At 29.1% G+C, this 14,039-nt stretch overlaps 1 protein-coding gene across 1 annotated transcript; it reads right to left on the reverse strand.

Annotated features, from left to right (window-relative positions):
* Positions 1 to 19: 19 nt before the first annotated feature.
* On the reverse strand, positions 20 to 12,431 carry fabp10a (fatty acid binding protein 10a, liver basic). Its single transcript, XM_061958713.2, has 4 exons — positions 12,264 to 12,431; positions 12,027 to 12,199; positions 2,191 to 2,280; positions 20 to 109 (listed from the first exon to the last, which is right to left on the reverse strand). The coding sequence occupies exons 1-4, from the start codon at positions 12,328 to 12,330 to the stop codon at positions 59 to 61; spliced, it is 381 nt and encodes a 126-aa protein (XP_061814697.2). The 5' UTR covers positions 12,331 to 12,431; the 3' UTR covers positions 20 to 58.
* Between the last annotated feature and the right edge of the window lie 1,608 nt (positions 12,432 to 14,039).

Genomic DNA, 14,039 nt, shown 5'->3' on the forward strand with positions numbered 1-14,039 from the left:
GACAATTAAAAAAAAAAAAGTATTTAAATATACTTTATTTCAAGTGTCACTGTCAGCTTTACATTTTCTTGCTCTTCCTGATGAGAGTTGCGGAGCCCATGGTCAAAGTCTAAACAAGAGTAGAGGAAAAAGGTTGTTGATATAGATATATATATATATATATATATATATATATATATACACACATTACACACACTCACAAACATATATGTATACATCCATCCATCTATATATCTATATATCTATATATATATATATATACACACACATATATATGTATATACACACATACATATGTAAAAACACATCAGAATCAGAAATACTTTATTATTACTATATTATTATTACTTTACTATATACATATATGTATATACATATATGTATGTACATATATGTATATACATACATATATACCTATATACATACATACATGTATATATACATATATACCTATATCAAGGTTCAAGGTTCAAGGTTCAACTTTATTGTCCCCGCGGGGAAATTAGTCTTGGGCACAGTGCATCATTGCTTTCTTAACATACACAAAAACAACAGAACAAAAACACAAGCACAGACACAACCACAACCAGACAACTAACATTTAAACATCAGAACATGGAGCTTGATAGACATAGGTGGCACTTTGATGTAGGCATACAATCTGCAATATGGAGATAAAGATAAAGTACCAGTGTGCATTGCACTAGAGCTCATGGATAAAGTGCTGTGTGCTAAAGTGCTTAGTTCTAAAGTGCTATGTGCTAAAAAAAAAAAAGTGCTAACCTATGTATTAACATTGTATTGCACATTGTTGGTCAGCTTAATGGAGGCTGGGACAAATGATAATTTAAGGCGGTTAGATTTGCGTAGTGGGACCCGGAGTCTTCTCCCTGATGGCAGGGTTCCATATCATATATATGCACATTTACACACATACATACATATATACTATACATACACACACATATTATATACATATATGTATATATTGATATACATATCATATATACATGCATATATATATACATACATACATACATATATGTATACATATACACACGCATATATATATATATATATACATACATACAAATATATGTATACATACATACACATATGTATACATACACATATATACACACATACATATACATATATACATACATGTATATACATATATACATATACATGCATATACATACATACATACATATATATATATATATATATATATACATATATACATACACACACATTTATATTATATACATATATTTATATATATACATATATACATATACATACACACACATTTATATTATATACATACATGTGTTTATATACATATATATACGTATAATAATAATAATAATAATAATAATAATAATAATACATTTTATTTATAAGGCACCTTTCTGGGCACTCAAGGACACCGTACAAAATCACAACAATAAAATCAAATTGGATATACACACATACATACATATATATACTATACATACACACACATATTATATACATACATGTACATATTTATATACATATATATGTACATACATATATGTATACATATACACACATACTGTATATGTATACATATACACACATATATACATACATACATATACACACATACATACATATATACTATACATACACACACATTTATATTATATACATATATGTATATATATACATATACACACATACATACATATATACTATACATACATGTATATATTTATATACATGCATATATATATACATACCTACAAATATATGTATACATATACACACATACACATATATACATACATGTATATACACATATATATATATATATATATATATATATATATATATATATATATATATATATATATATGTGTATATACATGTATGTATATATGTGTATGTGTGTATATGTATACATACATTTGTAGGTATGTATACATATATTTGTAGGTATGTATATATATATGCATGTATATATGTATATACATGCATATATATATATATATATATATATATATATATATATATATATATATATATATATATATATATATATATATATATATCCCCGTTATACAGTGCTCAAAAACAAAGGAAAAAACAAAGAGGCTATTTCATCCCTACAAGCCTGTTTGGCAGGTTTCCCTGCACTTCAGGGGAACACATTCAAGGTACCTCGATCATCTCTCCTCCTTTGAGCTCCTGGATGTGGCAGAACTTGCCAGTTTTGCAGACCAGTTTGCCGCCCTCCAGGTTGACCACGCACTGAAAGGTCACAAGACTCATTAATTTAGTACACTCTGTAAGTACACTTTGTTTTGTGTACACTATTGCTTCATCTGCCGTAGCCTATTAACTAAGGCTTGCACCAGCAGTTTCAAACATTGGCAAAAGAATCATTTGTCTTCTTCTTCCGTTTGAGGCCAATTTGGGCATTTGGTATTGTAAATATAATGTGAGAAAAGTCAAAGTAACGCACTGATATGTAATAATATGTGAAGCACATAACATTAAAAGCAGGATTTAGGTCGTTACGCTAACAAGCTAAATATTCACGATACTTTTAAATGTATACTACTGACTATTCATACTTATCATGTAAAAAATACCGATTGCATAAAGTACCCCTAATTTCTAGTTGATGCATTTATTTGATTGTTTCTGGAATTTCTTTCTGAAATAAACTCACATTTTCTGATTATTTCTTATAAAAAATAGACATCTCTTATTAAAATTATTGAACATTTTTAATTATCCCACAATTCCTCCACCCCTCATCAAAATGTTTCAATTATTTTTCCAGCAATTAACCATCATTTTTCATTAAACCCTAACAATTATAAAAGGTCAGACTTTATTTTTACTATACTAATTATTATTAACAGTTATGTATCACATAATATTTGCTGACTTCTCATTGAATGTTTTCATCACAACTGGAGGATTTTCCAAGAAATGAGCCCCGATTTCACATTCCACGTTAAAATATCAATACAAAGATTGTGATCAAATTAATTGGATATTTTCTGAACTTCTTATGCAAAGTTTCCAGAAAATACACAATAATTTATATATATTTTTTCAAACATTATGATTATTTTGAATTTGTAAAATATTTCATACATTTTCTCCAATTTCCCCAGGATTCCCCCTCCCCACTATCTTCTGAAATACACCCACAACAATAATTTCACATTCAACATTAATTTGATTGTGATCAAATTAATTGGATATTTTCTGAACTTCTTATGCAAAGTTTCCAGAAAATACACAATAATTTATATATATTTTTTCAAACATTATGATTATTTTGAATTCATAAAATATTTCATAAATTTTCTCCAATTTCCCAGGATTTTCCCCCCACTATCTTCTGAAATACACCCACAACAATTTCACATTCAACATTAAAATATCAATACAAAGATTGTGATCAAATTAATTGGATATTTTCTGAACTTCTTATGCAAAGTTTCCAGAAAATACACAATCATTTATATATATTTTTTCAAACATTATGATTATTTTGAATTTATAAAATATTTCATACATTTTCTCCAATTTCCGCAGGATTCCCCCTCCCCACTATCTTCTGAAATACACCCACAACAATAATTTCACATTAAACATTAATTTGATTGTGATCAAATTAATTGGATATTTTCTGAACTTCTTATGCAAAGTTTCCATAAAATACACAATCATTTATATATATTTTTTCAAACATTATGATTATTTTGAATTTATAAAATATTTCATAAATTCTCTCCAATTACATCACGATTTCCCCCCTACTATCTTCTGAAATACACCCACAACAATTTCACATTCCACATTAAAATATCAATACAAAGATTGTGATCAAATTAATTGGATATTTTCTGAACTTCTTATGCAAAGTTTCCAGAAAACACACAATAATATATATATATATTTTCAAACATTATGATCATTTTGAATTCATAAAATATTTCATAAATTCTCTCCAATTTCCCCACGATTTCCCCCCCACTATCTTCTGAAATACACCCACAACAATTTCACATTCCACATTAAAATATCAATACAAATATTGTGATCAAATTAATTGGATATTTTCTGAACTTCTAATGCAAAGTTTCCAGAAAATACACAATAATATATATATTTTTTTCAAACATTATGATTATTTTGAATTTATAAAATATTTCATAAATTCTCTCCAATTTCCCCACGATTTCCCCCCCACTATTTTCTGAAATATACCCACAACAACAATTTCACATTCAACATTAAAATATCAATACAAAGATTGTGATCAAATTAATTGGATATTTTCTGAACTTCTTATGCAAAGTTTCCAGAAAATACACAATCATTTATATATATTTTTTCAAACATTATGATTATTTTGAATTTATAAAATATTTCATACATTTTCTCCAATTTCCCCAGGATTCCCCCTCCCCACTATCTTCTGAAATACACCCACAACAATTTCACATTCAACATTAAAATTTCAATACAAAGATTGTGATCAAATTAATTGGATATTTTCTGAACTTCTTATGCAAAGTTTCCAGAAAATACACAATAATTTATATATATTTTTTCAAACATTATGATTATTTTGAATTTGTAAAATATTTCATATATTTTCTCCAATTTCCCCAGGATTCCCCCTCCCCACTATCTTCTGAAATACACCCACAACAATAATTTCACATTCAACATTAATTTGATTGTGATCAAATTAATTGGATATTTTCTGAACTTCTTATGCAAAGTTTCCAGAAAACACACAATAATATATATATTTTTTCAAACACTATGATTATTTTGAATTGATAAAATATTTCATATATTTTTCCAATTTCCCAGGATTTTCCCCCCACTATCTTCTGAAATACATCCACAACAATTTTACATTCAACATTAAAATATAAATACAAAGATTGTGATCAAATTAATTGGATATTTTCTGAACTTCTTATGCAAAGTTTCCGAAAAATACACAATAATTTATATATATTTTTTCAAACATTATGATTATTTTGAATTCATAAAATATTTCATAAATTCTCTCCAATTTCCACACGATTTCCCCCGCCCACTATCTTCTGAAATACACCCACAACAATTTCACATTCAACATTAAAATATCAATACAAAGATTGTGATCAAATTAATTGGATATTGTCTGAACTTCTTATGCAAAGTTTCCAGAAAATACACAATAATTTATATATATTTTTTCAAACATTATGATTATTTTGAATGTATAAAATATTTCATACATTTTCTCCAATTTCCCCAGGATTCCCCCTCCCCACTATCTTCTGAAATACACCCACAACAACAATTTCACATTCAACATTAATTTGATTGTGATCAAATTAATTGGATATTTTCTGAACTTCTTATGCAAAGTTTCCAGAAAATACACAATAATATATATATATTTGTTCAAACATTATGATTATTTTGAATTTATAAAATATTTCATAAATTCTCTCCAATTTCCCCCCCCACTATTTTCTGAAATATACCCACAACAACAATTTCACATTCAATATTAAAATATCAATACAAAGATTGTGATCAAATTAATTGGATATTTTCTGAACTTCTTATGCAAAGTTTCCAGAAAACACACAATAATATATATATATTTGTTCAAACATTATGATTATTTTGAATTTATAAAATATTTCATAAATTCTCTCCAATTTCCCCACGATTTCCCCCCCACTATTTTCTGAAATATACCCACAACAACAATTTCACATTCAATATTAAAATATCAATACAAAGATTGTGATCAAATTAATTGGATATTTTCTGAACTTCTTATGCAAAGTTTCCGAAAAATACACAATAATTTATATATATTTTTTTCAAACATTATGATTATTTTGAATTTATAAAATATTTCATACATTTTCTCCAATTTCCCCAGGATTCCCCCCCCCCCCACTATCTTCTGAAATACACCCACAACAATAATTTCACATTCAACATTAATTTGATTGTGATCAAATTAATTGGATATTTTCTGAACTTCTTATGCAAAGTTTCCAGAAAACACACATACATTCATACATTTTTCCAATTTCCCAGGATTTTCCCCCCACTATTTTCTGAAATACACCCACAACAACAATTTCACATTCAATATTAAAATATCAATACAAAGATTGTGATCAAATTAATTGGATATTTTCTGAACTTCTTATGCAAAGTTTCCAGAAAATACACAATAATATATATATATTTTTTCAAACATTATGATTATTTTGAATTCATAAAATATTTCATAAATTCTCTCCAATTTCCCCACGATTTCCCCCCCCCACTATCTTCTGAAATACACCCACAACAATTTCACATTCCACATTAAAATATCAATACAAAGATTGTGATCAAATTAATTGGATATTTTCTGAACTTCTTATGCAAAGTTTCCAGAAAATACACAATAATATTTTTTATTTTTTTTCAAACATTATGATTATTTTGAATTTATAAAAAATTTCATAAATTTTCTCCAATTTCCTAGAATTTTCCCCCCACTATCTTCTGAAATACACCCCCAACAATTTTACATTCAACATTAAAATATCAATACAAAGATTGGGATTAAATTAATTGGATATTTTCTGAACTTCTTATGCAAAGTTTCCAGAAAATACACAATAATTTATATATCTTTTTTCAAACATTATGATTATTTTGAATTCATAAAATATTTCATAAATTTTCTCCAATTTCCCCAGGATTCCCCCCCACTATCTTCTGAAATACACCCACAACAATTTCACATTCAACATTAAAATATCAATACAAAGATTGTGATCAAATTAATTGGATATTTTCTGAACTTCTTATGCAAAGTTTCCAGAAAACACACAATAATATATATATATTTGTTCAAACATTATGATTATTTTGAATTCATAAAATATTTCATAAATTCTCTCCAATTTCCCCACGATTTCCCCCCCACTATCTTCTGAAATACACCCACAACAATTTCACATTCCACATTAAAATATCAATACAAAGATTGTGATCAAATTAATTGGATATTGTCTGAACTTCTTATGCAAAGTTTCTAGAAAATACACAATCATTTATATATATTTTTTCAAACATTATGATTATTTTGAATTTGTAAAATATTTCATACATTTTCTCCAATTTCCCCAGGATTTCCCCCCCACTATCTTCTGAAATACACCCACAACAATAATTTCACATTCAACATTAATTTGATTGTGATCAAATTAATTGGATATTTTCTGAACTTCTTATGCAAAGTTTCCAGAAAACACACAATAATATATATATATTTGTTCAAACATTATGATTATTTTGAATTTATAAAATATTTCATAAATTCTCTCCAATTTCCCCACGATTTCCCCCCCACTATCTTCTGAAATACACCCACAACAATTTCACATTCCACATTAAAATATCAATACAAAGATTGTGATCAAATTAATTGGATATTTTCTGAACTTTTTATGCAAAGTTTCCAGAAAACACACAATAATATATATATATTTGTTCAAACATTATGATTATTTTGAATTCATAAAATATTTCATAAATTCTCTCCAATTTCCCCACGATTTCCCCCCCACTATCTTCTGAAATACACCCACAACAATTTCACATTCCACATTAAAATATCAATACAAAGATTGTGATCAAATTAATTGGATATTTTCTGAACTTCTTATGCAAAGTTTCCAGAAAACACACAATAATATATATATATTTGTTCAAACATTATGATTATTTTGAATTGATAAAATATTTCATAAATTCTCTCCAATTTCCCAGGATTTTCCCCCCACTATTTTTTGAAATATACCCACAACAACAATTTCACATTCAATATTAAAATATCAATACAAAGATTGTGATCAAATTAATTGGATATTTTCTGAACTTCTTATGCAAAGTTTCCAGAAAATACACAATAATATGTATATATATATTTTCAAACATTATGATTATTTTGAATTTATAAAATATTTCATACATTTTCTCCAATTTCCCCACGATTTCCTTCCCACTATCTTCTGAAATACACCCACAACAATAATTTCACATTCAACATTAATTTGATTGTGATCAAATTAATTGGATATTTTCTGAACTTCTTATGCAAAGTTTCCAGAGAACACACAATAATTTATATATATTTTTTCAAACATTATGATTATTTTGAATTCATAAAATATTTCATAAATTTTCTCCAATTTCCCAGGATTTTCCCCCCACTATCTTCTGAAATACACCCACAACAATTTCACATTCAACATTAAAATATCAATACAAAGATTGTGATCAAATTAATTGGATATTTTCTGAACTTCTTATGCAAAGTTTCCGAAAAATACACAATAATTTATATATATTTTTTCAAACATTATGATTATTTTGAATTAATAAAATATTTCATACATTTTCTCCAATTTCCCCAGGATTTCCCCCCCACTATCTTCTGAAATACACCCACAACAATAATTTCACATTCAACATTAATTTGATTGTGATCAAATTAATTGGATATTTTCTGAACTTCTTATGCAAAGTTTCCAGAAAACACACAATAATATATATATATATTTGTTCAAACATTATGATTATTTTGAATTTATAAAATATTTCATAAATTTTCTCCAATTTCCCAAAATTTCCCCCCCACTATTTTCTGAAATATACCCACAACAACAATTTCACATTCAATATTAAAATATCAATACAAAGATTGTGATCAAATTAATTGAATATTTTCTGAACTTCTTATGCAAAGTTTCCGAAAAATACACAATAATTTATATATATTTTTTTCAAACATTATGATTATTTTGAATTTATAAAATATTTCATACATTTTCTCCAATTTCCCCAGGATTCCCCCCCCCCCCACTATCTTCTGAAATACACCCACAACAATAATTTCACATTCAACATTAATTTGATTGTGATCAAATTAATTGGATATTTTCTGAACTTCTTATGCAAAGTTTCCAGAAAACACACAATAATATATATATATTTTTTCAAACATTATGATTATTTTGAATTCATAAAATATTTCATAAATTCTCTCCAATTTCCCCACGATTTCCCCCCCACTATCTTCTGAAATACACCCACAACAATTTCACATTCCACATTAAAATATCAATACAAAGATTGTGATCAAATTAATTGGATATTTTCTGAACTTTTTATGCAAAGTTTCCAGAAAACACACAATAATATATATATATTTGTTCAAACATTATGATTATTTTGAATTTATAAAATATTTCATAAATTCTCTCCAATTTCCCCAGGATTTTCCCATCACTATTTTCTGAAATATACCCACAACAACAATTTCACATTTAATATTAAAATATCAATACAAAGATTGTGATCAAATTAATTGGATATTTTCTGAACTTCTTATGCAAAGTTTCCAGAAAATACACAATAATATTATTATTTTTTTCAAACATTATGATTATTTTGAATTTATAAAAAATTTCATAAATTTTCTCCAATTTCCCAGGATTTCCCCCCCACTATCTTCTGAAATACACCCCCAACAATTTCACATTCCACATTAAAATATCAATACAAAGATTGTGATCAAATTAATTGGATATTTTCTGAACTTCTTATGCAAAGTTTCCAGAAAATACACAATAATTTATATATATTTTTTCAAACATTATGATTATTTTGAATTTATTAAATATTTCATAAATTTTCTCCAATTTCCCAGGATTTCCCCCCCACTATCTTCTGAAATACACCCACAACAATAATTTCAAATTCAACATTAATTTGATTGTGATCAAATTAATTGGATATTTTCTGAACTTCTTATGCAAAGTTTCCAGAAAACACACAATAATTTATATATATTTGTTCAAACATTATGATTATTTTGAATTCATAAAATATTTCATAAATTCTCTCCAATTTCCACACGATTTCCCCCCCCCACTATCTTCTGAAATACACCCACAACAATTTCACATTCCACATTAAAATATCAATACAAAGATTGTGATCAAATTAATTGGATATTTTCTGAACTTCTTATGCAAAGTTTCCGGAAAATACACAATAATTTATTTTTTTTTTCAAACCTTATGATTATTTTGAATTTATAAAATATTTCATACATTTTCTCCAATTTCCCCAGGATTTCCCCCCCACTATCTTCTGAAATACACCCACAACAATTTCACATTCCACATTAAAATATCAATTCAAAGATTGTGATCAAATTAATTGGATATTTTCTGAACTTCTTATGCAAAGTTTCCGAAAAATACACAATAATTTATATATATTTTTTCAAACATTATGATTATTTTGAATTTATAAAATATTTCATACATTTTCTCCAATTTCCGCAGGATTCCCCCTCCCCATTATCTTCTGAAATACACCCACAACAATAATTTCACATTCAACATTAATTTGATTGTGATCAAATTAATTGGATATTTTTTGAACTTCTTATGCAAAGTTTCCAGAAAATACACAATAATATATATATATTTGTTCAAACATTATGATTATTTTGAATTGATAAAATATTTCATAAATTCTCTCCAATTTCCCCACGATTTCCCCCCCCACTATCTTCTGAAATACACCCACAACAATTTCACATTCCACATTAAAATATCAATACAAAGATTGTGATCAAATTAATTGGATATTTTCTGAACTTCTTATGCAAAGTTTCCAGAAAATACACAATAATTTATATATATTTTTTCAAACATTATGATTATTTTGAATTTATTAAATATTTCATACATTTTCTCCAATTTCCCCAGGATTCCCCCTCCCCACTATCTTCTGAAATACACCCACAACAATAATTTCACATTCAACATTAATTTGATTGTGATCAAATTAATTGGATATTTTCTGAACTTCTTATGCAGTTTCCAGAAAACACACAATAATATATATATATTTGTTCAAACATTATGATTATTTTGAATTTATAAAATATTTCATAAATTTTCTCCAATTTCCCAGGATTTTCCCCCAACTATTTTCTGAAATATACCCACAACAACAATTTCACATTCAACATTAAAATATCAATACAAAGATTGTGATCAAATTAATTGGATATTTTCTGAACTTCTTATGCAAAGTTTCCGAAAAATACACATGAATTTATATATATTTTTTCAAACATTATGATTATTTTGAATTTATTAAATATTTCATACATTTTCTCCAATTTCCCCAGGATTTCCCCCCAACTATTTTCTGAAATACACCCACAACAATAATTTCACATTCAACATTAATTTGATTGTGATCAAATTAATTGGATATTTTCTGAACTTCTTATGCAAAGTTTCCAGAAAACACACAATAAAATATATATATATTTGTTCAAACATTATGATTATTTTGAATTTATAAAATATTTCATAAATTCTCTCCAATTTCCACACGATTTCCCCCCCACTATCTTCTGAAATACACCCCCAACAATTTCACATTCAACATTAAAATTTCAATACAAAGATTGTGATCAAATTAATTGGATATTTTCTGAACTTCTTATGCAAAGTTTCCAGAAAATACACAATAATTTATATATATTTTTTCAAACATTATGATTATTTTGAATTTGTAAAATATTTCATACATTTTCTCCAATTTCCCCAGGATTCCCCCTCCCCACTATCTTCTGAAATACACCCACAACAATAATTTCACATTCAACATTAATTTGATTGTGATCAAATTAATTGGATATTTTCTGAACTTCTTATGCAAAGTTTCCAGAAAACACACAATAATATATATATATTTTTTTCAAAAATGATGATTATTTTGAATTTATAAAATATTTCATAAATTTTCTCCAATTTCCCAGGATTTCCCCCCCAACTATTTTCTGAAATACACCCACAACAACAACAAAAAGTCCATATTTTCATCATGAACTTTGAGAAAAGAATGTGGCAATCAGAGACCTTGAGCTTCTTGCCGTCCATGGTGGTGATGTCCGCCTCCTTGCCGACGGTAAAGGAGTTGGTCACCGTTTTCCCGGGGGTCTTGGAGGTCACCACAAAATCATTGCCCTTCTGGGTGATCTCCGTCACGGGCTTGATATCCTTCGCCATCTTGATGACCTCGTCACTGAGCTCTGGAGGGGCGAAACATTTTGTTACTTAATGCCACGTGAATCACAACTTTTCCTGGTTCCTCACCCATGGCCTTGAGGAAGGCCTCGTAGTTCTCCTGGGCGTAGACCTGCCATGTGCCGTTAAAGTCCATGTTGGCCAGAAGATTGTCCTTCACCGAAAGGATAGACTTGGAGGGAAGCTCAAGAAGGTGCGGAGGACGTCTGAAGGCTTCGACTTGTTCTTATACTCCTTGCTTGCGGTGTTTAATTAGTAACTGGCCTACGTGAGCCAATCTTGTCTTTGTTTGAACAACCTGGAGTTCATTTACTCCCCTGATGTGGTCCTTCTCAAATAGTAGGACGCGCCGTGATGCACGCGTGACCCCCCCCAGGGAACATGCTTTATCAGTATCGTGCAGTATCGTACTTCAAAGCTCGCTTCGAAAAGCTGTGCTCATTGTAGTCATTCATCTTGACTTCCTCACTTCGATTTGTATAAAAACATTTTTTATTCATTTTTGCTTTGTAGGTTAAAGTGTTTTATACAAACCCCGTTTCCATATGAGTTGGGAAATTGTGTCAGATGTAAATATAAACGGAATACAATGATTTGCAAATCCTTTTCAACCCATATTCAATTGAATGCACTACAAAGACAAGATATTTGATGTTCAAACTCATAAACATTATTTATTTTTTGCAAATAATAATTAACTTAGAATTTCATGGCTGCAACACGTGCCAAAGTAGTTGGGAAAGGGCATGTTCACCACTGTGTTACATGGCCTTTCCTTTTAACAACACTCAATAAATGATTGGGAACTGAGGAAACTAATTGTTGAAGCTTTGAAAGTGGAATTCTTTCCCATTCTTGTTTTATGTAGAGCTTCAGTCGTTCAACAGTCCGGGGTCTCCGCTGTCGTATTTTACGCTTCATAATGCACCACACATTTTCGATGGGAGACAGGTCTGGACTGCAGGCGGGCCAGAAAACTACTCGCACTCTTTTTTTACGAAGCCACGCTGTTGTAACACGTGCTGAATGTGGCTTGGCATTGTCTTGCTGAAATAAGCAGGGGCGTCCATGAAAAAGACGGCGCTTGGATGGCAGCATATGTTGTTCCAAAACCTGTATGTGCCTTTCAGCATTAATGGTGCCCTCACAGATGTGTAAGTTACCCATGCCTTGGGCACTAATGCACCCCCATATCATCACAGATGCTGGCTTTTCAACTTTGCGTCGATAACAGTCTGGATGGTTCGCTTCCCCTTTGGTCCGGATGACACGATGTCGAATATTTCCAAAAACAATTTGAAATGTGGACTCGTCAGACCACAGAACACTTTTCCACTTTGCATCAGTCCATCTTAGATGATCTCGGGCCCAGAGAAGCCGGCGGCGTTTCTGGGTGTTGTTGATAAATGGCTTTGGCTTTGCATAGAATAGTTTTAATTTGCACTTACAGATGTAGCGACCAACTGTATTTAGTAACAGTGGTTTTCTGAAGTGTACCTGAGCCCATGTGGTGATATCCTTTAGAGATTGATGTCGGTTTTTGATACAGTGCCGTCTGAGGGATGGAAGGTCACGGTCATTCAATGTTGGTTTCCGGCCATGCCGCTTACGTGGAGTGATTTCTCCAGATTCTCTGAACCTTTTGATGATATTATGGACCGTAGATGTTGAAATCCCTAAATTTCTTGCAATTGCACTTTGAGAAACGTTGTTCTTAAACTGTTTGACTATTTGCTCACGCAGTTGTGGACAAAGGGGTGTACCTCGCCCCATCCTTTCTTGTGAAAGACTGAACATTTTTTGGGAAGCTGTTTTTACACCCAATCATGGCACCCACCTGTTCCC

Source organism: Nerophis lumbriciformis, linkage group LG04 (assembly GCF_033978685.3).
Source record: "Nerophis lumbriciformis linkage group LG04, RoL_Nlum_v2.1, whole genome shotgun sequence".
In the NCBI taxonomy this organism is placed as follows: domain Eukaryota; kingdom Metazoa; phylum Chordata; class Actinopteri; order Syngnathiformes; family Syngnathidae; genus Nerophis; species Nerophis lumbriciformis.

Coding starts and splice junctions, on each gene's coding strand:
- fabp10a (XM_061958713.2), bottom strand. CDS start 12,330: ATGGACTTTAACGGCACATGGCAGGTCTACGCCCAGGAGAACTACGAG. Junction 2,281..12,026: donor TGGACGGCAAGAAGCTCAAG/GTCTCTGATTGC, acceptor GTGACCTTTCAG/TGCGTGGTCAACCTGGAGGG. Junction 110..2,190: donor AAGGAGGAGAGATGATCGAG/GTACCTTGAATG, acceptor ACTCTTGTTTAG/ACTTTGACCATGGGCTCCGC.